This window comes from Dama dama, chromosome 12 (assembly GCF_033118175.1).
Source record: "Dama dama isolate Ldn47 chromosome 12, ASM3311817v1, whole genome shotgun sequence".
NCBI classification, from domain to species: domain Eukaryota; kingdom Metazoa; phylum Chordata; class Mammalia; order Artiodactyla; family Cervidae; genus Dama; species Dama dama.
Window position 1 is genome coordinate 32,629,446 of NC_083692.1, and position 26,335 is coordinate 32,655,780.

General features: G+C 35.3%; 1 protein-coding gene across 1 annotated transcript; it reads right to left on the reverse strand.

Moving 5' to 3' along the window:
* Window positions 1-16: 16 nt before the first annotated feature.
* ACTR10 (actin related protein 10) lies at window positions 17-25,502 on the reverse strand. The gene is made up of 13 exons (XM_061156966.1): window positions 25,335-25,502; window positions 22,896-22,968; window positions 21,005-21,087; window positions 19,322-19,430; window positions 17,137-17,244; window positions 15,307-15,374; window positions 14,978-15,057; window positions 10,376-10,411; window positions 7,639-7,718; window positions 7,488-7,561; window positions 3,745-3,826; window positions 2,647-2,848; window positions 17-1,737 (listed from the first exon to the last, which is right to left on the reverse strand). The coding sequence occupies exons 1-13, from the start codon at window positions 25,409-25,411 to the stop codon at window positions 1,556-1,558; spliced, it is 1,254 nt and encodes a 417-aa protein (XP_061012949.1). The 5' UTR covers window positions 25,412-25,502; the 3' UTR covers window positions 17-1,555.
* Window positions 25,503-26,335: the final 833 nt, after the last annotated feature.

A 26,335-nucleotide genomic window follows, 5' to 3' on the forward strand; every position in this document is an offset into this window, starting at 1 on the left:
GAATATATTGAGAAACTGAATTTTCAATTTTATTTACTGGTTTAATATGGCTTTCAAGTTCTTTGTGGTCTAATTGTAAATTATTTTAGTAATGCCTCATCTCACTGCCAAATGCTTTAAGATTTTGTGCAGAGAAATCAGTTCACTTAGGCTGGAGTAATCCCCAATTATGGATATTCTCCTCATTCTTCAGGAACAAGGTCAGAAGCCTCCTCTATGAAGTTTCCTTGGCGCACTGGTCAGAACTAAATACATCGGCAACAAGCAATGGATCCCTTGATGGCACATACCACATTCTGTTTTGTATCATCAGTTGTGTACACATCCACTTCTGCTAACCTGTAACCCTTCCAAGGGCAGAGGTCCATGTCTTACTGTTGTAGCATTTACAGGATCTAAAACTATACAAGGTACACAGCAGAGAGTCAATAAATACTGAATGAATCATAGTTTGGGGCTACTAAAATAGTAGTATACGGTGACAAAGTAAACATAGATGTACTTTAAAAAGTAACACACACACAAAGATAAAAATGAATCCTTTCCTATTCTTAATGCCAGGAACCAACTCTTTCAAGTGTTTCTTGGTGTTAGTATCTTCATATACAGAGCACATACCAAAACTAGGAAGGCTATAGAAAAAGGACAAACAAAAGGATCAAACTATGAGTAAAAACAGACTTGGGACATATAGTCTAAAAAATGTATAAATTCTTACTCAGTCTTCAGGACTACGAGAATACATATATATTTCCCACCTTCACAGGTACTTAGAAAGAATGAAACCAGCAAAATTCTAGTAAGAGGTAGTTCATTAAAAACAAAGGAAGAAAAACAAAAATAAAAAATTAAACAATGACTGAGTACATATTACAAAGAACCCTGCTTTTAGAAAATAAAAAGCACAAAAGATTAAAGACATTATGAATACATGTTTAAACAGCAGTTGCATAAAAATGCATGAGTATCTTTGCATTAAAATGAAATATCTTTTTCCTTAGAAATTCATAAACTATAAAGAAAGTGAGCATTTCCACATTTTGCTTACCAAATGCTTAACTATGCTACCCAAAATTATCAGTCCAAAAATAGCATTATTATAACCTAGACACAAACATCAAAACAAAGGATCTTAAGACACAAACCCATGTAAATATTTGAAATAACTAGAAATGGTAACATTATTCTTTAGATGAAATAATTGATGACAATATGAAATTAATGAAGTCTCTGATGCCCAGGACAGATTATGTGAATTATGGAGAGATGCTTTTCCTCTTTTTAAAAAATGAACTTGTAACAAATCTCCAAAATGAAACCACTTTAGTATATTTTATTGATATAAATACAACTACTTTCATAAGCATCAGCTACCATTCTACCATTACACAAGAGAAACCAGTCAAAATGATTAAATATTAATGTGCCAAATAATTACAGAAATGCTTTCACTTCTACTAAAGTCGTCTCTAACAGCATTCTATATACTTTGTACAATTTGCTTCTAATTGATGAGATACTTGAAAAGAAGCAAAGTTGAATTTTAATCAAACTTTCACTTCTCAGTGGAAAATGCTCTCTTCATCAGAGGTGGCTGACTCTTCCCAACATCGAACATCATTTCTAAAGGTGGATTATTAAGAGAACACCAATCAGGTATACGGCCTGTCTGGTTATAATAATCCTTTGAGACTGAACGGCTCCCAAGTATGTCTTGCAGTGCTCCAAAAATAGCTCCTGTGTGGTTAAAAAAAAAATTTTATAGCTGATATGAAAACTTTTACTAGAAAATTTTATGTACATACATATCCACTTCATTATATGACAAGAGAGAATGGGTAAAATTCAGTAAAGCATATTCACAGTCTTTAGATGAATTACAGTTAAGCTGTTCTATATCCTGTATTTTGAAAAACAGGGTAAGCCAAAACTCTTGTGTTGAAAATAACTTAAATGGCCTAAACTAGATTATAGTGAAAATGATTAAGTGTTACTATGTTTAAATGCAGGTAGAGGGAACTCCCTGGTGGTCCAGTGGCTAAGACTCTGCACTCCTGATAATAGGGGGCCTGGGTTCGATCCCTGGTCAGGGAACTAGATCCCACATGCTACAGCTAAGACTCTATGCAGCCAAATAAATAAAAATAAATGTTTTTAAAAAAAAAAAAATAATAAATGCAGATAGAGTGAGGTGGAAATATTTTCAACTCTGTACACAAAATAAATAATAATCTTAGTTTTCTTAGCCAAAACTCTATACGTGGGATGACTTTAATTGGAGAGAAGTTAATTTTAAAAAAATCAAAGTGCAAATGCCAAGAGAAAATACATACATAATTCTGAAAATTAATAATTTAAGGAAAAGTAAATGATCAAAGAAAATTGATTAGTTATTCTATTAGTTAACGAAGTAGGCAATTTCTAATAACGAATCATCTATAACCATTAGTCATGTTATTCAGGAACCAATTACTATATAATCATTATTTTAAAAAATGAAATTCTTGGGAATTCCCTGGTGGTCTAGTGGTGAGGACTCTTCACTTACACTTCTAGGGGTCTGGGTTCAATTCCCAGTCAGACAAGTAAGATTCTGCAAGCTTCAAGGTAAGCCCAGAACAAACCAACAAACAAAAAAATTCTTACCTCCCAGCCATGCTACACAATTAGCCTTTGCAGGTGGAGTATGAATCCGGAATGTCTTGGTGGCAAGCGTTTTTTTATATTTTGGTTTTTCTACCAAATATCTTATTTCTGCAAGTAGTCTGTGAAGGAAACCTGGCAACATAGACGTGCCACCTATGACTACCAAATTCTCTGCTAGCTGCTTCCTGGTGTCTATTGGGCACTGTTAGTAAAAAGAAAAAAAATATATAGAATTAACTTTAACCGTATAAATAATGCCTGATTGAATTTAAGAAAATATACAGATTATTAGGTGATCATTTGTATCACAAAAAAGGGTCACAGCAAGGTTTCTTTAACAATGGATTTTGTCATGTGACAAATATACCAGCATGATAATATTACCATGTACTTAAAGATTATTACCATGTACTTAAATAAATCCTTAAAGATTTAGAAAGCTAATAGTGTAGAAATTTAAATTCCAGAGGGCATATAGTAGTAATATGGGAGTATTCTCATTTTCAGGGTAGAATGTCTGAGTCGAGCAAAAATCATAAGAAGAAATAACTTTTCATGGAAACCTAATTTTTCAAAGGTACTATTTCCATGATATCCAGAGTCAGCTGTCAAGAGGTAAGATAACATTCTTGGAAAAATTGTTTCCACAACAGTTCTCTCTAAGCATCAGGAACGTTAAAGTCCTTCATTAATATTATGACTTTCAAAAAAGTCCCCAAGTGGAGTAGGAAAAGTAGATAATATCTCCCAAAGTATTTTATAGGAGTTCTATGGCCCCACAGTCATTACATAAAAGAGCCATATATACCCTGTGGAATGAAAAACTTAGTACTACACAAACATGCATGTGAAGAAACTACTAAGTACAAAATAAAAATCTGGTATTGTCATCATAGAAAAGAATGCATGATACATCTATAGCACCAACTACCCTGCGTGTGAAATGCTGTCGGTACCACATCTCAGTGCTAAAGTAAAACTCAGTAAAATTTCACATAAAAGATAAAAAATGTAACCAAAATTAAAAATACAAATTTTAAAAAATTCTTTATAAAGGACTGTAGTCATAAAAAGCAACCATTTACAAAATAAAAATACCTGCATAAGGGAATCCAATATTAAAGTGGCAACTGATTTCTCTTCATTATCTTGCTCAAAAAGGATTTCCACAACAGAATCTCTAATGAGATTAAGAACAGAGAGTGTTTTGTTGGCATTACATAACACAACACAGTACAATAGGTCTACAGACATATTTTTAAGTACTATGTGAATGTAGAGCAATGATTAGAACACAAGGTGTCTGCATTTGTAAATGAGAAGAGTAACAGTATTAGCCTCACAGGTGTTATAATAGAGACTCAATGACTTACTAGAACAGTGCCTGGCACATACGAGGTATGCCCTAAGTACTAGCTGTAACTATCACTATGTATAGATTTTTGGGGGCTTCCCTAGGGGCTCAAACAGTAGAGTCTGCCTGCAACGCAGGAGACCCCAGTTCAATCCCTGGGTTCAGAAGAGCCACAGAAGAAGGGAATGGCAACCTACACCAGTATTCTTGCCCGGAGAATTCCATGGACAGAGGAGCCTGGAAGGCTATATAGTCCATGGGGTGGCAGAGAGTTGAACATGACTGAGCAACTGTCACACACATGTATAGATTTACATATATATTGTCCACCTTAAACCTAATAACAAAAAGGAGTGAAAGTCTGTAAAAGTTAATGGAATTCAACAAACAGATCAATAGTGATACAACAAAAACAAACAAGACCTTACCCCACCCAGCCAAAAGTATTTCTTTGTTGGTAAAAACAATACGTGGCAAAGATGACTAGTTGCCTAATAAAATACTCATTTTCCTGTTCGTTCTCAAATTAAAAGAACTCTATATTTGGTAGCACAAGGAAAATCTTTGTTGTGATGGAATAGTTCTCTACCTTGACGGTGGTGGTGGCGAATGCAGAAACCTACACATGATAAAATCACAGAACAGTATATACACATTGCACCAATGTTAATCTACTGGTTTTAATATTGTACTATGGTTACATAAGATGTATCCATTGGGAGAAACTTTGAGGAGTTACATGGGACCTATCTATATTACCTTTGCAACTTCCTGTGAATCTATAATTATTTGAAAATTTACAAAAAGTTAAAACTCCACTTTAAGCTGGATACAAAGCCCCTCCCCAGTTGAAATACTGTATTTAACAGGCTCTCTTGCAGCAGAATATAGCTAAGCACCAGACAATGAGATGGAGGCAAATGTGGTACGTGGGACTGGTAGACAGTCTCCTGTACAAGGAGACAAAGTACTTTTCTCTTTCCCTCCCTAGGACTGCATGCTTGGAAGACACATGTAGCAGCTAACTCCAGCAACCACCCTGGAACCCAAGAACAAGGGCTACGCCCCCAAAGATGAGAGGTGGAAGGAATCTCGGGTCCCTGGCGACAATTTTTATACCATCCTTGGAGTATCTATCTCTGAACTTCTTTTAAGTGAGAGACAAATTCTATCATGTTGAAGCCAGTATTTTCAGGTTTGTATACCTGGTATCCAAACTGAACCCTCACCAATGCAATACAAAACTATACATATAAATATACATATGATGTGAAAATAAAATTTAGACCATACTATGCATACTACTTTAAAGTTTTTTGAATCTTTTTCAAAACATAAAATTCTCTTCCTGATATTCAACATACTTGCTAACTGTCCATTTCACGAGTACAGGACACTGAGGCCTAAGTATGCTCAACACTCATTCACTCAATAGTTAGCCACCTGCCTCTAGGCCTGTACACTTTTGCTTCTACCAGTTGAGCTGAATACTTACAAAGCATCAGTTTTCTTTTTCCAAATCTTTGTCCGTTAATGTAATATTGAAAAGATATAATTTTACAAGTAGTACTTAAGCAATGCGGGCTTCCCAGGTGGCTCACTGGTAAAGAATTCACATGCCAATGCAGAGACACAAGTTCTCTCCCTGGTCAGGAAGATTCCCCTGAAGAAGGAAATGACAACCCACTCCAGTATTCTTGCCTGGGAAATTGCACAGACAGAGGAGCCTGGTGGGCTACAGTCCATGGGGCCACAAACAGTCGGACACAACTGGGTGACTGAGCATGCACAGACTTAAGCAATGAAATGGTAGGGTAGAAAATAAACACTTATTTTCTTCATTTCTTATTCTAGGCTCCAGTAAACAATCAGGAGAAATTTTAAAACAGTAAATAAGTGAATATAATTTAAAATAAGAGGTAAAATGATAAAAAGTTACTATCAAATAGTATTACACTGTCACTTTTTTGTTTCCCCAATCTACTATATTTAACATCTGTATGTTACTGTTCATCCTTTTAGTATCTCAAACTCTATGCTAATTATCTCAAAATCTTAACAGGATCTTCCATATTTATGTAATTCTTTTCTGTGCATTTTCTGATCTAATATTTTACAGATGAAACTTTTATAATACAAATTTCATATAGCTTGGGTATAAATAAAAGTTACACTGTTACCAATATAATTATGCAAGTCCTTGGCAACTTACATTGCATCATCAGATTGAAAAATGAATAATAAAAAGGTGAATTACTAACTGGTCCTAAAGATTCAGTATCTTTGGAAGAATGCATTCTAACTAGACAGTATTTTAAAACAGGAATCAGCAAACTATGGCCTGCAAGTCAAATCCAGTCACTGTATATTTTTGCAAATAAAGTTTTATCGGAATGCAAGTCATGCTCACTCATTTATATACTTCCTAGATCTCCTGGAGGAGGAAATGGCAATCCACTCCAGTATTCTTGCCTGTAAAGTCATTAGGAGGAGCCAAGTGGGCTACAGTCCATAGGGTTGCACAGAATTGGACGTGACTGAAAACACACACACACACACACACACACACACACACGGCTGATTTTGCACTCCAACTGTAGAGCGGAGTAGTTTCAACAGAGATTGTATGGCCCACAAAGCCTCAGGTATTTAGCATTTGGTCCTTTATAGAAAAAGTCTGAGGGCTCTCCTGGTGGCTCAGTAGTAAAGAACCTGCCTGCCAATGTAGGAGACACCGGTTTGATCCCTGGTCCAGGAAGGTCCCATATGCTGCAGAGCAACTAAGCCTAAGCACCAACTGCTGAGCCTGGGCACTAGAGCTTGGGAGCCACGAATGCCAAGCCTGTGTGTCACAACTACTGACATCTATGCGCCCTAGAACTTGTGCTCTGCAACAAGAGCAGCTATCGCAACGAGTACACTACACCTAGAGAGTAGCCCTCACGCACTGCAACGAGAGAAAAGCGCACACAGCAATGAAGACTCAGACAGTCAGAAATAAATAAAATTATCTTTTTTTAAAAGTTTGATGAATCCTGTTTTAAAGTATCATACTTTATCCTCCAACTCAAAGAATGGCTAATTCTGAATTACTATGAAGAACAGAAAAAAAAATTTTAAGTTTTAAAAAGATGAATAATAATGATAAAAGTGTGTTCGTCACTCAGTTGTGTCTGACTCTTTTGCAGCCCCACTGACTGTAGCTGGCCACGCTCCTCTGTCTATGGGATTTTCCAGGCAAGAATAATGGAGTGAGTTGCCATTTCTTTTTCCAGGGGATCTTCCTGATCCAGGAATTGAACCTGGGTCTCGTGCACTGCAGGCAGATGCTTTACCATCTAAGCTACCAGGGAAGCCCCAATGATGAATGATGAAGCTTAATGAAAAACACATAATTAGTAAATTAATAATACTAAAGGCTTAAAAAATATTAAGGCCATAAATTTATTTTAGTTCATTATTTTGCTTGTAAAAATTAAGGTCTAACCTGATTGATCCAAGGACATGTAAAATCTTCTCTCCATCTAATGGGTAGTCAACATTTGGGGGTGGTGAGGGACGCTGAAATATAAATATCACAAGCATAAGTATACAAAGTACAGACTGCAAAAAGAATATACATTTCTTTTTCAGCTTACCTCAGTGTTCCCATCAATATTAAATTTTGCTGCCTGGATATTCAGTCCACGCTTCAGATCACTAACAAAGCAAGTGCGCACTTAAAAGAAAAGGAGACATTATTATGGTTTGTGATTGAGTCAATGTCCCAGTTAAAACAATGCTACTCAAGTAAACATGTTAATCATCTGTTCTTTCCAATTTTATAAACTAACTCTGTCTTTAGTTAGCTTACAATTTATTCACATCTAAAAAGCTTTTCATTTACCACAGAACCATAAGACATGTTCCATGTTCCTGCCACAGAGCCACATTAAAAGAAGTCTTGGTTGGTCAGAACACAAAGCTAAATTTTGGCCTTAGCTGCAGTAACACTCATTAGTTCATGGTTTTTTTCTCCCTCTTTGCACACTACATCACCTTCTTTTTTTCACTTTGAACATTTATTCTTTTAAATATTATTTCTGCTGCAAAGTACCTTTTACAATTAAGTGGCTTCAAATTATTTTCATAAATAGGTAAAAAATAAAAAATTTTTTTCAAGTAGGGACAAAACTGACATTGAGAGGAAGAAATCTAATGATTTGGTTACTTACTTACAAAACATGTTGACATAAACATTATATTATACAGAATTCTTTACATTTACTAATTCAAAATATACTTGTTAAGAATCTAAACTATGCTAAGGACCTACTGTATAGCACAAGGAACTATATTTAATATCTTGTAATACCCTATAATGGAAAAGATTCTGAAAAAGAAGATGCACAAGTGGGGACTTCCCTGGCAATCCAGTGGTTAAAACTCTGTGCTCCCAAAGCATGAGGCACATGTTTGATCCCTGGTCGGGGAACTAAGATCCCACATACATCAGGGTGTGGCAAAAAAAAAAAAGAGGAAGAATATATATAACAGAATCAGTCTGCTGTTCCCTGAGATACTGTATGTCAACTATAATTTAAAAAAAAAAGGAACTTACGATATGCTAATATGTTAGACAGTAAGCTAAGTGCTCAAGTTACAACTTTAAGTCTTCATTAACTATTTAAGAAATGTAAATACTCAGATCCTCAACATCTTACATACTTAGCATATGAAAGTGTTCTTCTTTAAGGAAACTAAATTCACTGAATTAAAAATCTGAGAACAGATAAATTACACTTAAGGATTTTAAAATAATTGAAAAAAACTTAGGTATTGCATAGTGACACAGTAAGTACGTGAGAGTAAGTGTACATACTGCATATTTGTTTTTAATTTAATGGGTTTCTACTACACATATTTTCCAGCAACATGCTTTTTCCCTTCATATATTATTGATACCCTTCTAAATCAATATATCTATCTCCTCCTTTTTAAAAGTTATATGGGTCCCACCTGGGGTACCCAATAAATAAATAAAAAGCCATATGGTAATCCGTATGATGAAGGCATCAAATTTCATTCAACATTCCCTCTTGCATAGGGTGCATATTTTCCAATTTTTATAAATATGCCAGAGTGCCTTCCAAAAAGGTCAGTTTTCAATTCTTACTAATAGCAATATATTAATTTTCCCATAATCTCACAAACACTAAATGTCTTTCAAATTTTTGCCAATCTGATGTTTGCCTGGCTAATGGAAACTTCTTTTCACAAGTTGGAAGCTATATGGAAAGAAATATTCCAAGAAGTTATCAACTGTTACATTATGGAGAATAGGACTAGAAGAATGGAAGAGAAACTATTCATTTCACTTGAGATATTTCTTCTATTATTTGAGCTTCTGCAAAAAGAATGAATGACTGAAATTTTATAATAACTGAAGAGGTTTTAGATAATTATGCCACGTAAGTAAACAATATAATGAAGAACAAGATCCATTTTGCAGCCCTAGCTCTCACCTTACCTATTGTGTGACAATGAACAAATCATTTAATATCTCAGGGACCCAGTTGTACCAGAGTATCTCCAGGTCCCATTTAATTCTAAAATTCATTATTGTCTAATTCTCTATTAAACATTCTAGAGTATTAATTTCACATGACACTTTTAGTAATGAAGAACATTACAGTTTAACTGATTTCCTGAAATGTATTCATTTCCATGAAATGAAATGTATCAGTTAATCAAGATACCAGAAAACTCAATTTAAACATTATCATAAAAATATACTCTAGCAAAGGAGGAGTATTAATAATATATCTTATTAAAGTAAATCTAATATACTTTACCCAACTGTAGAATTTCTGAAGTCAGTAAAACGACTTTTTTAACATCATAAAAATGCATTTAAAATACTAAAGTATAAAAAAAATGCTAAACAACATAAAATCAGTGGCTTTCATAAGCAGTATAATTGTTAATTCATACTGTGAAAAATACTAATTCCCTAGTAACTTTGTATACTCTATCACTGAGAAGTTTTTTTAATAGTACATTAAAAGTAATGCCAAAAGGTAATTCTCAGGAAGTCCAGTGGTTAGAACTCTGCACTCTCATGGCCAAGGGCCTGGATTCAATCCCTGGTCAGGGAACTAGGATCCCACAAGCTGGTGGTGTTGACAAATTAAAAAAAATAATAATATCAAAAGCTACCACAAATCTGAAGAAAAACCAAAATTTTATATACATTATTCCACAGCATATATGTTAAGCAGTTTTAGGTTACTGCATTATAAATTTAATACATTTTGTATCTGTATAAATACTTAGAAACATGCCCTCCAAATGAATACTTAATGATGAAAGGAAAAAAAAAGGAACTTAGCTTACCTTTAATGTCCTCCAAGATACCTTCTGGAATTGAACCTAAAACAAAAATTTTATTGACAACTATAGAACTTTAATAAGCAGAAACAGTCTATTAAATTGCACTCACATTTCCATTTTCCATTTCAGCAAACTACTAAAAAGTACTATAATTTTTTTTTTTTACTATAATTTTTTTTAAAGACAAATAGAAAAACCAGGTTTCCTTTTAGGGAAGAAACGTCAGCATTCAAAGTCAAGCCAAAGCACAGAAGTTGAAGCCAGATGTACACAAAGTACTAAAGAATGTGACTAATACTCATAAATTTGATTTAAAAAAAAAGACCTTAAAAATATAGCAGAATAAATGGCATTGGCTAGGAACTGACCAAGGAAATCTTTTCTACCACAAAAAGATTTGCTGGTTATCTTGTGTTAAAGTACTTAGAAGAAATAGTAAGGTTTAAAAATGAGCTACCTACTTTTCTTTTACAAAAAGTGAAGTTTCAAGTTTTCTTATCTTTCCTATGATAATGAATGACTGTCAGTGAGTGACATACTAACTAAATACATATTTGTAAAAAGGATCATGCATAGACAATTTTTTCTTCAAGGTAAACGTGACATTTTAAAAAATGAGTGAGAAAGTACCTATTATATAGATTTCTTCGAAATTTTAGAAAGATTTTAAAAGATAATGTTTGCATATGGTATCATTGTTATGCAGTTTTGTTGCCAATAAACTGAGTTTTCCAAGTCAGATTCAAAAATTTAGAATCTTTGAAACTCAGAATTTTTAACCCATTATTAAATATGTAAAAATAGTCTAATCTGTAAGAACAAATTATTTATGTCAAGGAAGACAGAAATTTATAGCTATAAAAGGAATCATGATTTAGTAAGGGTAATCATATACGTCTTCCATCTGGAGCTACATATCTTGTCAGTTACTGAAACTGAAAGAATTAAAATTAAAAACCACATCTTTAAGATGTTGAGCCATAATCTTAAAAAATTAATAAACTATTTAATCACACTTTTTTTGAGAGGTAGCAAAAAAATTTACCATTAGTAAATATGACCTTGGAATTATTATTTTACCTTTATTATATGGTCCTTTCCAAATTCTTTTGTGTTTCATAATATAGTAATGATATACATAAACTTTATAAATTAGTATAAACATAAGTATGTATTGCAGGTACATATACAAAATTTTTTTACTGGTGCGGCCAGTGTGTGATCAAAAAGTTTGAAGACTCCTAATAAATGTTAAAATTTATCCCATGAAGAATATAAAGATTTCCAAATCAATTTAAACCTGGCTATATATAGATGAGAGAAATATAACTGGATTATAAAGAAAGTACAAATTTAAGAATAAGTGCTAAAAACTGTAACATTTCACATGTGCTAAACTCTCTCTAGGAATATTCAAATGAATTCCAACATGTGCCAAAGACATTTGGTAATGTGAAAAAGTTTTCTCTAGGCAACATGGAAGGCAAGCTTGAAAATAAAAGGCTTATTTTAGTTAGGAGTAGATGCTGGCTTTGGGAAGGAGCTTCTCAATCTTAGCGGTTTAATCACAGCCATTTAAATGCTGCAAATGAAGCATTCACTGGCTCTGGCTTTGAAAAGTCATTATTTAAATTTCAGCTAATTTAGAAAAATAAGTATAATATTTTACATATAATTTACTTTTCAACTACACTTTTCAAATCAATGTATTTAGTCTTTGTAAGTTAGTATATTCATTCTTTTTTGAGCAAGGTTCTAAATACTAAATAAAGAAGTCACTTAAGGATATGTAGGACTTAGATCTAATATTTGCCAAAACCATGACAAGAGATATTTAAAATATATTTGCATTTCTGAGCCTAAGTGGAAAGTAAAAGTGTTAGTCACACGGTTTTGTCTAACTCTCTGCAATCCCATGGACCATGCCCGCCAGGCTCCTGTGTCCATGATTCTCCAGGTTAGAATACTGGAGTAGACAGCCACGCCCTTCTCCAGGGGAGCTTCCTGACCCGGAACGAAACCTGAGTCTTCTACACTGCAGGCAGATTCTTTACTGTCTAAGCCATCAGGGGAGCCTCCCTTCTAAGTGAATCCTTCAGCAAACAGTGATATGATTTAATTCCTCAACTACTGGCAATATATGGCTAACTATGAAGGCAAGATTCTGGGGCATATGAGAAGGAAAGATTAGAATCAGACTTCAAAACAGCTGGTTAAGAAAAGGGTGTCCAATCTAGATGTCCATCAACAGATGAATGGATAAAGCAGCTGTGGTACATATATACAATAGAATGTTGCTCAGTCACAAAAAAGAACGAATTTGAGTCAGTTCTAGAGAGCTAGATGAACCAAGAGCCTGTGATACAGAGTGAAGGGAGTCAAAAAGAGAGAAATACCACATATTAATGTGTATATATATGGAATCTAGAAAAATGCTACTGATGAACTTATTCACATGGCAGCAACAGAGATGCAGACATAGAGAGCAGACTTGTAGATACAGCAGTGGAAGGAGAGGGTGGGACAAGCTGAGAAGTAGCATTGATACAGATACATCACCGAGTGTAAAACAGACAGCCAGTGGGAATTGGCTGGGTGACACAGCGAGCTCAAACCCGGTGCTCTGTGACAACCTAGAGGGGTGGGATGGGGTGTGGGCAGGAGAAAGGTTCCAGAGAGAAGGAAAATATGTACATCTATGGCTGATTCCTGTTGATGTATGGCAGAAACCAACACAGCACTGTAAAGCAATTATCCTCCAATTAAAGAGTTAAAAAAAAAAAAAAGAAACAGTGTCTAAGAACACACAGTTCAGAATTTTCAGGAAATGTTAAAGTCAATTTTAATGAAGAGTTTTATTGAAAATATCTTGGGGGATATCTTCCCCCAAGTATCTTCCCTGGTATCCAGTGGTTAAGACTCTGTGCTTTCACTGCAGGGGGATGGGTTCGTGGCCTTGGTTGGGGAACTATGATCCCACATGCCGTGAACCAAAAAGAAAAAAATCTTGGGATGCTACACTGAACTACACTAAAACAGTAACAAAGTTTATCTGAAGTGGATAAATAATCTGATCTACAGAATAAAGAATGCTATTATCTTAACTATCTAAAGAACAACAGGAAACAATATATGTAAGGATAAAAGTCCTAACAATCTGCCCTTCTCTTTCCAACATTTATTCAATGTCCAGGCACTTGAAAAATAAATAAGACAGGGATTCTCAAAGTCTATTGACAGAAAAAGTTAAAATGTACTATAATTAATACTGCTGAGGGTGTAACAGAGAGGGGAGAGATCAAAAACTCAAATAGGTAAAGAAAAACATTCCAGGTAAAGAAACAGTATAAATGAATGGTGCCAGGACTATACCCTGGAAGAGGTATGAAATGTACTGCAGCTGAAATAAGGTGCAAAGGGTTGAGTTTAGTAGTTAAAGCTAAAGCTAAGTTTAAGTTAAAAGGTAGAATAAAGTTGGATTGTGAAGAAACGTGTATCAAACCGATAATTTGGATTTTAACCTGTGGGGATCAGCAAAAATTCTCAAGCAAAAGAACAATGAAATCAAATTAATTCTGTGAAAGTTATCCCTGGCAAGAGTATGAAGCAGACTAAATGGATACAATGAGTAGGCTCCAAGAAAGAAGCAATGAGGACCTAGTTCACAATGTCTTTGTTTCAAATGTTCTGTGCTATGGAGGACAGAAAAAAAAAAGAGACAAAAACCAGATTTCTGAGGGAGAATTGAAAGGATTGATATACTAGTTTCCTAAAATGTGAGCTCAGGAAGAAATTATCTAACAATGATTTGTTAGAATGAATTTAGGGGAAGAGATAATGTGTTTACTTTTAGAAGCCTTCAGTTTGAGATGCCTAGAGGCATGTGTAGTTTCTATCTAAAATGAGCTGAAAATATGAAGTTGAGAAGAAGGGTCAGGCTCAGTGATACAGTTAAGAATCAGCAGCATACAGATGTAGCTAAAGTTATGGAAACACATGACATCACATGTTTAAAAAGCGAGCAGGAGAAAAAAAGGAACAAAAAATGGATCCCTAGAAGAACATCAGCAGGGAAAGAAAGAGCAGAGGAAACTAAGAAGGAATAGTTGGAGAAATAAAAGAAAACCACAAAGGAAGAAAAATCCTGAAAGCTAAGGGAAGAGACAGTATCAGAAGTATATGACAATACAGATGCAAACTAGTACATATAGAATAGATAAATAACAAGGTCCTACTGTATAGCACAGGAAACTATATTCGATATCTTGTGATAAACCATAGTGAAGAATAATATGAAAAAAGATATACACATAACTGAGTCACTTTGCTACACGGCAGAAATTAATATAACACTGTTAATCAACTATACTTCAATAAAAATTTTTTAAAAGACAGAGTATATGATAAGCCATGATGTCAAAAGTTCTGAAAAGAATGATTAAATTTTAACTACTAGATCTGGTGATTAACAACAGCTCAACAATGACCTTATAATTAGAGCCAGGACATCAGAGTGATGTGAGAAAATAAGAATAAGTATGCAATGTGGGGGGAAAAAAATGAGTTGAATGAAAACCACTCTTAAATAGATTAAAATGATTTTACCCATCACAGAGGGAAGGCTCTGTTCTTTAGCAGCACCTGTGTCAACAGTACATTGTTCCAACAGCTGAGTTTCCAACTCCCTGAAGATGAAAAAAAAAGTTACTGTAATTAAAATATTGCAATTGATATCCTTTTCCTATTTAATACTTTTACTTCATAACAGAACATGATGCTTTAAATAAAAGTGGTTTTACCCTTAAAAAATGAATATACTCACTGTCAAAAAATTAGTATCTTTTTGTTGCTGTTGTTATTTTTTGTTTTTTATTTCTTTAACATCTGCTTTTTTGGCACAGGTGAAGCAATGTGCTAAATGCCAAGAAACTTACTTGTGAAGAGCTTTTCCTCCTAAGGGGAGTGCTCCCCAACAATTCAGTACTGGGATTCCTTCATATATCTACAAGGTAGTCAAGGACATCACTATTTGAGGAGGTAAAAATGTGTTTCCCTCACCTCTGCACGACTACTCTACATCAGCTTGGCTGGCTAAATTCTTAAGGAGTTACAGAAAAATCAGAGAGCCCTTTCTTCTTCTCCAAAGAAAATAGCTAAACATACACACACAAATACACGGTAAACAACACACACAGAGAGCTCATCTGTTACAGCTTGGGTGCTCAATGAAGTAGCCACTGTCCACATGTGGCTGTTGAGCACTTGAAATGTGGCTGGTCTGAACTAAGATACACTATAAGAATAAATTCCACAACAAATTTAGAAAACTGAGTAATAAAAAAAAAACCTATAAAATATACCATTATAATTCATTGTGTTAATTATATATTTAAATGATAATTTTTTAATATATTGGACTAAATAAAATAACTACTAATTTCATCTCCTTCATTTACATTTGTAAAATTTGTAGCTCTTAGAAAAATTTTAAATTATATATGTCTCACACTGTATTTCTATTAGAGCTGAGAGGACAGTGAACGATGTTGTACTATGGATTTGCTACCTTATTTTACATGTTGTTTTTCCTGATGTTTTATAAAGTACATTATTTATGAAAAGCAAAAAGTCTATGGGTAGGAACACTGGCTTTGGAGACTAACATGGGTTTGTATCTTGGCTGGACACTTCTATTAACTTGGGTCAGCCACCTGTCTCAACTTTCAGCTTCTCAATATAATACTTTTTGTCACAGGGTTGTTATGAGACTTACACACAAAATACTTTCTGTTTTAAAAAGCTACTGCCTAATTCAGTTCCTGAGCAGCTAATGATCCTTGATTTCCTTCCCATGATTATTTCTTCTAACAAACACACATACAGAGCTCAAAATTCCAAGAGTTTTGCACTTATGTACTTCAAATTCTTTTTCAAATGTAGCAAATATCTACTCTAACGTTTATAAGAAATATTTATACATATACTCTACTTAAATTCATTTAATGACTGGGAATGGGCCAGTTTATAGTCAGTAATTTCATTTTGAAACAGCTGAAATCACTAGGGAGTTCTTCCCAATGGCAAATTATACAAAAACTGTAGCCCTTACTGTGCGAGCTATGGCGCCAGGTTCTACACTAAACACTTTACACACACGATCCCACTCTAGTCACACAATGCCCCATGAGGTGCAATTATTACAATTCCCATTTCACAGATGAGGAAACTGGGGCCAAGGGGAGATTAAGCCACCTGCCCAACATCATACAACTAGAAAGCTTAGCTGAGACTTAAACTTATGTATTTGATTCCAAACCCCAAACTCATAAACCCTATGCCATACTGTCCCCATGATAGCCTCAGGAAATTGAGAGAAAAAAAAAGGAATTTATTTTTCGACAATGAGCCCTTCAGTTATTTGAAGGCAGATCTCATGTTGTCATTAAGTTTTAATTTTTCTTGATTTAACTTTCTCATTTGTTTACAATTACTCTTCATATGACTTATCTTAAAACCTGACTATCCTATCCAACTTCTTTGATCCTAGATCTGATCTCTGGAGTGTATACTGGTATCAAGCCATAATGACAATTTCTATAGAAAGTACATGTAAATCTCAAAATCCTGTGAATTTTTTCCACATATGTCATATTTGTACATGATAATCCAAAATAGCTTGATGCAACAAAAACAACTTGTAGTAAGCCTAATTATTTCAAACTAGAGTAAAAACTGTAAAATTAGCTGGTTTACAAAAAAGATACAGGTAACACCAGGCTCTCCCTATATCCACAATCTAGGACCATGGCAGAGTTTATCCCAAGTGTAAGAAGAGCCATGAGATGACTTGGAGCAAGCAAGACAGACGGAACCTAGAGAACAACAAAACCAGAATGAAAGTCAGTAGCTGAAGGTATTTTCCTCACATTTCAAATATATTTGAAAAAATTCATAATTATGATTCTTATTCAACCATTTTATAGCACTAAATAACTAACTGATTTACTTGAATTCATACATAATCAAAATATACTGTAACACATAAAAACATTCTTTAAGTTCTATAAGTTGTTTCAGTTTGAAATGACAATTATAAAGCATTTCTATTAACTCAGTTCTTTCTCTTTTGGAAGAAAAACTGAACACAATGAAACTGGAAACAAGAAAATGCTGAATTTAAAAAATAAAGAAATGTCTTTATCATCTTTTTTTTTTTTTGGCCAGCCTGTGCACATGGGTTGTGTGAAGCACTAATTGATTTAATTTTAGTAATTTTTTTAATTTCTTTTTTTAAAATTCATTTATTTTAGTTGGAGGCTAACTATTTTACAATATTGTAGTGGTTTTTGCCATATGTTGACATAAATCAGCCATGGGTGTACATGTGTTCCCCATCCTATTTCTATCTATACCAGATAAGAACACTAACATAAACACAACTCAAATGATGATAAAGACATCTCTTTATTTTTTAAATTTAGCATTTTCTTTGAATGTGTGTTTCTGGACCATCTCTTTATTGTTTTCAGTTTTTCCTCCAAAAGAGAAAGAACTGAGTTAATAGAAATGCTTTATAATTGTCATTTCAAAATGAAACCACTTATAGAACTTAAAGAATGTTTTTATGTATTCAGTACATTTTGGTTATGTGTGAATTCAAGTATATCAGTTAATTCTTTATTTAGTGCTATAAAATGATTGAAATAGAAACAGAGAAAAAGAATTCTTGACTGTCCTTACTCTCCAAGTTTATAATATGAGTCACATTTTTTAAATGTTATAATATAGTAGTTAAAAACAAAAGTGAAGAACTACAAAAATCCTTAGTTCTAAGTGACACTTTTCAGTGAAAATCCTGCCAAATCTAACACCCTAAATATCAGATAAATGTTCAATCAAAATATGAAAGTCCATCATAACCAAATGGCAAACAAAATAATGGATATATTTCCCTTGTCTAAGTACAGCAGGTATTCTGGTAATATACCAGATAAGAACACAAACATAAACAAAACTCAAATGCTAAGTTTCAGTAAAAATACAGAAAATCATCTATTTTATTTAGATAAGAGCTGAAGTAACTTATTATGTTTTGCATTCTATTACAAACCGAATTCCTGATTTAGTGACATCAGTTAAGTACAGGAGGGTATGTAACCTGTTACTCTGTATCTGTCCTACTAAATTATAACTTAGAAAAATTAACTGCCCTTATCTCATAAATAAATTGTGATTTTTGATATATTTTGTGTTCAGTAGAATGTATGAAAATTACATTTACATGTGTTCAATTTCTTATATATTGTACACATTTTATACACTCTTGCTAAGAAACTTTAAATTTCCAAGGCAGAGATTTTTAAAATGTTAAATAATAAAGATTTTGGCCTACTATGAAATGTAATCATCTTATGTCATAATTTTGGTCTTTTAAAATAATCTTACTTAACTCATATAAAATGATAATTATGAATAATATCACTAATATCAAGGTCTAAGAGTCATTCCTGGCATTGTCCACTTGCTCTATGGGAAATATTATCTGAATACTTCATTTAATAGGAATTTAAAGCCTATGAAATGAAAATGAAAGAGCTGGAAAATTTAGAACAGTCAGCATACCTAAAAAATGAAAACTAGAGAGACCTGGAAGAAAAACATCATAAACTTCACCAAAGAAATTTTCACTTCAGGAGAAAAAAAAACCAACCCAAAACTTAAAACCTGTAGTAAAATAAGTAAGAGAAAGAGCAATAAATAAGAATCTTTAATTATCCGATTATCTATGCATTAGATAAAATGCTAATTATGCATGAAATAACCATACAAAGAAAACAGATGGTCAGTTTATTTTGTCATCCAATTCCTCTTTTCAAAGAAGGAAATAAAATGAGGACCTTTTAGTTTAAGCTTTGAGTACCTACTAAAAACAACATAAAAAACAGGTACCTCAAAATACTTGAAAAGAACACGAGTGAGTGTCTCTCTGAAGTGGGAAGGACATAATACAGACTCAATAACCACGACTCTGCGGTCTCTGGGATTCACCAATAGATGCCTGAAAAGTAATATTTTTAACAGTTTAAAAGTTTGTATTTTTGCACATAATGCAATTTGTTAAGGTTAAAGAAACTGTAACACTTCACTTAAGAAGCTTTATAACAAAAAGACATCTTCATTTTATGATCCACAAAAGACAACGTTTATCACTGAATACTTTCATGTTATAAAAATTTTAATTCAATTTTTAAAGGTTATTTTCCATTTACAGTTATTACAGAATATTGGCTATATTCCCTACGTTGTACAGCACAGCCTTGAGCCCATCATATACCCAAAAGTTTGTGCCTCCAACTCCCTACCCCATGTGGCCCCACTGATAACCTTTAGTTTGTTCTCCTTGTCTGTGAGTCTGCTTCTTTTTTGTTACATTCACTAGTTTGCTGTATTTTTTAGAGTCCACAAAGAAGTGATAACATACAACCTTTGTCTTTCTGTCTGACTTACTTCACCTTGCATGTGTCAGTCACTCAGTCATGTCCGACTCTACGAGACCCCATGCGCTATAGCCCCCCAGGCTCCTCTGTCCATGGAATTCTCCAGGCAAGAACACTGGAGTGGGCAGCCATTCCCTCCTCCAGGGGATCCTCTTGATCCAAGGATCAAACCCAGGTTTCCTGCATTGCAGGCAGATTCTTTACCATCTGAGCCACCAGGGAAGCCCTCACTTCACATTATGCCATTCAAATCCATCCATATTGCTACAAATAGCAAAATTTCATTCTTTTTTATGGCTGAGAAGTATTCCATTGTATATATCAATATATATGCCACAGAAAGACAACATTTTTGATCTCTTATTATATGCCATGCACTGTGTCAGGAAATTTACATCTATGTATTCATTTGTCTCAGATAACAAAAACTACAGCCTATTATGAATACTAACTTGAGTAATTAAAAAGACGTTTTCTTTTTTTAAGCTACAAAAGTAGCATATACTCACAAGACTCCAAATATTATAGAAGTTTATAACTTGGAAAGTACAAAAATACCTTATACCTCTTCTAACCAGAAACTAACAGCAGTTTGAATATTTTCATTACTGTGTTTTGTTGTTTAGTGGCTAAGTCGTGTCCGACCCTCACAACCCCATGGTCTGTAGCCTTCCAGGATCTTCTATCCATGGGATTTCAGAGGCAAGAATATTGGAGTGGGTTGCCATTTCCTTCTCCATCATTACTGTGTATGTATATGTATATATTTTAACAGAAATATTCATCCCATAGATGCTGTTCTACAAGATTTTAATTAACAATATCAAAGACATTTCTGTATCAGTACATATGTATATAAAACTTCTTTGACAATACAGTGTTTCACTATATGGATGTATTAATACAGTAATTAAATTATCCAATTCCCTTTGCTAATGGACACAGTATTTCCTTATGCTTGCCAGTTTTCTAGTCTTCAAACATGCTTCTGAAAAGATTGGAAAAGAAAAAGTTAAAATGGCAATTGGAAATTAACCTTTTCTTTTACATTCGAAATAATATGACCAAATATCACTATTATGGGCACTAGGAAAAGCTGGACGCAGGGGGCAAGGAAAACACAATTGCATTTTACCTGAAATACAGTATATGGATGAATTCCTTTAGGTAGGAATATAGTTCTTCTGTGTTGATGTTATATTGTACAACTTTGATAGGCTATAAAAAATTAAAATGATTTATTAATTTACAGTAATAAAGTAAGCTCAAATTAAACATGCTTATTTATTTTACAAATGAATTTTCTGGTAATAAATCAAAAGCGATTTGTATTTAGAATAGATGCAAATATTTAAAATAGATTAATCACTTAAATTAGAAATCTTTAAGAACTGGCATGTCCAAGATGACAAAACATTCTGGTTTACAGAATAAGTCTGTACACACAGTGAGTAAAGCTCATTACATTTTTCTTTCATCTGGCATTATTTTGGCATCATCAGTAAAAAGCAGCATCAACTAAAAAGCATCAAAGGCTTCATCAAATACTCCAGACTTGGTTCAATTCCTGTTATTTAGTCCCAAAGCACTGACACTTGTCTTTTTGTAGTATCACTCCACTTGATATTCTCTTTTAGTTGATATAGGGACAGTCCCAAAGTAAATCAGCTCATAAATATGTGTGGTAGAATAAGAACATGCACCATTAGCAATAAAGCAAACACTACCAAACCAGGGTGCTAAGTCAACGCTAATATATCACAAGGCCTCCATTCACTGCAGCCTGCTCCAACTTGTGCTTTTATGAAAACAAATATGCTCGCATTTGTTAATAAGGGAATAATGTCTATATAATAAGGAAGGTTGTACAGTTCATATTAGGCAAGAGGAGCTGAAATGATAATAGCAGAGTTATAACCTTCATCAAGGTAAAGAAAGTCATCAATTCAGTGGTCACAGAAATGGGCATTCTTTCAGATTTATTTTTAAAAAGTTTAAATGATCCAGTGTACCAGGGGCTACCATACCAGAGTGAACCCTTTCAAGACCTTTTATTGGGCTGCATTTCTTCCTGGTCCCACCTTAACAATAGCTCAAGAGGCTCAGAGCTCACTTCTGTATCTTCATTGTCTCAGCACCCATCAACCAAGTTTCAACTATTTCATTTTATTTTAAATATCCCCAAGAGAGCCTTCAGGTCAGTTGCATCTTAAAGTTATTCCAATTTTTTCCTGAGGTATTAATTTTTGTTTTTGCTAGGGCTCGGATTACAAAGTTACATGGGTTTTAAATTATCTGCTCCAACCCTATTTTTCCCCAAAACCTGTCTTTATTTGTAATCAAAGAGAGGTTTTTCAGAAATGCAAATATTGAGTTATGGTAGAAATATCTATATGTGATTTTAACAAGCAAATCTTATGGCATGCAAAATTATTTTTTATTGTTCTACAATTTCTAATCTGCAAAATTAACTTTGGCAAGAAAGTTTCTTTTAAAAAATGTGTTTTTCACAGGTCCTTTGAATTACAGATAAAGAAATGAGAATCCGGCTCATATTTCTGAACAGGGTTAAGAATAAAGTGATTCTATAATTACATTACAAAGCTCATGCAATTATTTTACTAAGTTTAAAAACTTTCTCTTAATGTTATAGAATTACATTTATATCTAAGTTGTACAGAAAAAGCAAATCTACAGAGACAGAAACAACATCCATGGTGGCGTAGAAATGAGGATCAACTATAATCAGACATTAGAAATCTTATTAGAATGATAAAAATGTTCTAAAACTGAACTGTGATGATGGCTGCATAACTTGATATATTTACCAAAAATCACTGAATCGCATGTTTAAAGTAAGTGAATTTTATGGTATGCAAAATTAAACCTAAATAATCAAAAAAGTTTTCTTGGGTTATAGTCTAAGCTATACATTTAGCACTGTTCTAATCAATCTTACTTGAAGTCACATTTAAAAATATTTTAAAGTACAGCATTTATTTTGCTAATTTGTTAAAAAAAAATACCTTAGGCATGCCAGCTTTTTTAATCACACTGGGAATTATACATCTTGGACCAGTTTCTCCAGCAAATCCACACCTGCAAATAAAATAGAAAATTGATACATTCAACTATTATAACATTCATTCTATTTATTTGTCACAGAAACAAGGTTTTTCTGTATTTTTTTCAAAGCAGTGGTCACAAAAACATCTAGAAACATCTCTGATGTATTCAAAGGGGCAAAAACACTAAGGAAAAGTTAATAATTGCTGTGTCCTACTCTTTGCAACCCCATGGACGTCCATGGAATTCTCTAGGCCAGAATACTGGAGTGGGTAGCTTTTCCCTTCTCCAGGGGACTTTCCCAACTCAGGGATCGAGCCCAGGTCTCCGGTATTGCAGGTGGATTCTTTGCCAGTTGAGCCACACGGGAAGACCTAGAATACTGAAGTGGGCAGCCTATCCCTTCTCCAGCAGACCTCCCTGACCCAGGAATTGAACCGGGGCCTCCTGCATTGCAGGCAGATTCTTTACCAACTGAGCTATCAGGGATGCCCATTCATAAATAAACTAAAGGTAAAAAAATAAAATCACTTTGAATTAGTACTAGTGAAATAAACCAGTGTATTATTTGACGGTAGCAGTTACTTTTCAGTTTTTAATTTTATTTGAATTTTAGGTAACATGAGTCTGAACTCCAGTTTCTGATTTCATTCCTATAGTTCATGTTACTCATAATTCCATTATTCTAATATTATTAGTTTCCATACTGAAGTTTCCTTTGGTCTATTTTTAAAACTATGCATGTCTGACATAATTATAATCACACTGTTCATATAACATGAATTCATAAAATAAGCTTCTGCCCAAACTATTAGTTTTCACCGCCATCATTTTTTTAATTGCATAAAATATTTCATCCTTTTTTTAAAAAAAAATTTTCCTTTTTTGATTATTTAAGCATTTCCATTTCTGTTTCCCATAAAACAAAACTTTGCTAAAAATGCTGTTAAAAACGATTACCATGTAAGTTCAGTCTCAGTATTATCTCTTTCTGTCCTGTCTGGTTTTCAGTACTCATCTCCTCCTATTCCCAAATAGCTTTCTCCATCTTCATTTAGTTTACACCCCCATGTTTACCTGTATCAGTGCTCCTCAAACTCCAGGATGAAACCCACTGGCTCCATGCATAAACCCATCTCATCACCTTCCTGTTGTCTTTGTCAATAACCATCCTCCTATATACTAGCATTCCACTTCTCATTTCCTCACTACACCTAAAGTAATTATCTTTGGGTGTCAGCCTCAAGGTACTTACTATGCTATTAAAACAAACCTTTAAAATAAATTTAACAATGCATATGTCGGGAGATCTTGCATAGAACAGTAAAAGAATATCATGAACCAAGAACTATGTTTAATTCAATTATGGAGCACCTGATGTCCAATTCTTTCTGGTTTTTTGTTTTTTTGGCCATGCTTGGTAGTTTATGGGATCTTAGTTTCCCAACCAGAGATTCAACGCAGGCCCTTGGCAGTGAAAGCACCAAGAACTAACCACTGGACCGCCAGGGAGTTTCCTCCAATTTCTTAAACAGGCTCTTCTGACCACTTGTTCAACAAATACTTATTAAACACACACTGTATGTCAGGCACTATTCAGGAGTATACAAATTTTTTTCAAATAGTTTCCATTATATATATGCAATTCTGGCTGTCACGTTCCTTTTTTCTTGAGAACGGTGCAAGGGTTCTCAATCTGGACTCCACAGACCACTGCGATGGTCCACCAAGCCCTGAGATTGTATTTTAAGGTTTGTGTATTTGTGGCTTTCTTTCAGCCATCAATAGGATTTATGTCATCCAAAAGGTTGAGAATCACTAACCTCGTGTTTACAGACTGCCTTTTAAAATACGGTAAATTTCCTAATCTAAAAGCTGTGGGGAGGGTGGTGGGGGACAACAAAGGATCTCTAGTATCTACAGGGTTTCAGATTGTTACGCATTCGTCTTCCTAATTCGACCTCCCACTCTTGGGAAGCAAGATACATTTGAATTTCCAGCACCAATAGCATCTCTGTTCAATAAAAGTTTAATAATGAAGGCCGTCATCAAGCAGTTCGGCTGCCACCTTCCTAAGGAGATAGAACTAGGATAAGCGGGGCCTAGGTCATCGCTGTCATCCCCTGCAAAGGGGTCCGTTCAGTTTGGGGGTGACGACAGGGGCGGCAGTGAAGGCAATTCTCTCGAAGCCTCCTGGGCCTCTCTAGGAGTCAGAACCAGACCGCCCACCGGATCCCCGGGATTCGCACCGCCCACGGTGCAGGTAACAGGGGCCGTCATTTAAGGAGGTCCCGGGGGCGAAGCGGAGGCTTCACCAGCCGTCCCCGAGACTGCGGTGAGGGCCGGGGCTGGGCCTGGGGCTCAGCTACCCGCCCTCCCTTCCGGACGCGGTCACTCACTTGGTAAAAGCCTCTCCCAGGTCTATCACGACCGCCGTTTTCTCCCCGCCGCTGCCCAGACCCTCGTACAGCGGCATGGTAGCGAACAGGCCGGTAAGACCCCGGAGGCCCACCGACCCGGCAGCCGACAGACCTCGGCGCTCGGGGGGCGGGGCCGGGGGACGGCGATCGCGCGGCGGCGCCGGCGGGGACCTCGCGTGGGCGCGGCGCACGGGGCCCGGGCTGTCCCTGGCTGTGCCTCACTCCGCGTCGGTCCTGAACCGTCGCAGGCGCCCGCGTCCTGGGCACTGGGCACTGGGCACTGGGGAGCTACGGGTGCACGCGGCCGCTATTCCGGACACAGGTGGGGTTCGGGGTGGGAAACACCGAGGGCCGAGGCGGCCAGGCGCGCCGGGCGCCCCTAGCTGGGGCGGAGCCAAGCCTGGGTCCTTCCCTCCGGACCGCCCCTTGGGGTAAAGGCCTTAGGAGCGCTTTTGTGGCTTAGGTCTCAGAACGCATCCGTTGCCGACCTCTCTCAGAGAAGACACGACCCCAAAAGCTTTGATTCGTGTCGTCTTGGGACAAAATTTGCTGTGCCAGATGTTTTGCCTATCATTTATTCTTCGCAAGAAACACAGAAAGTTGGTTACTTCCTTGCCTGTTCGAACTTCCGAATGTTCCCAGTGCTCCCATCTAAAGCCAGGATTGGCCCTGAAGACTCTAATTTCAAACCCTGTGCTACTTATCCCTTAGAGAAGAACAAGGAAAGACAAATTTCTATTTGGTAGTCATTCGGCTGAAAGTTAATTTTAATCTTAAAAAACAATAGCATCTACAATACTATCAAGGGGGGTTTAATGGAAGGAACATTGAACCAAGGGTCCTGTTTAAAATTGAGAAAAGTTAGTGAACTATCTTTCTGTGCCCACGCATGCTAAGTAGCTTCAGTAGTGTTCGACTCTTTGCAGCGTTATGAACTGTAGCCACCCCCCCCAGGCTCCTCTGTCCATGGGATTCTCCAG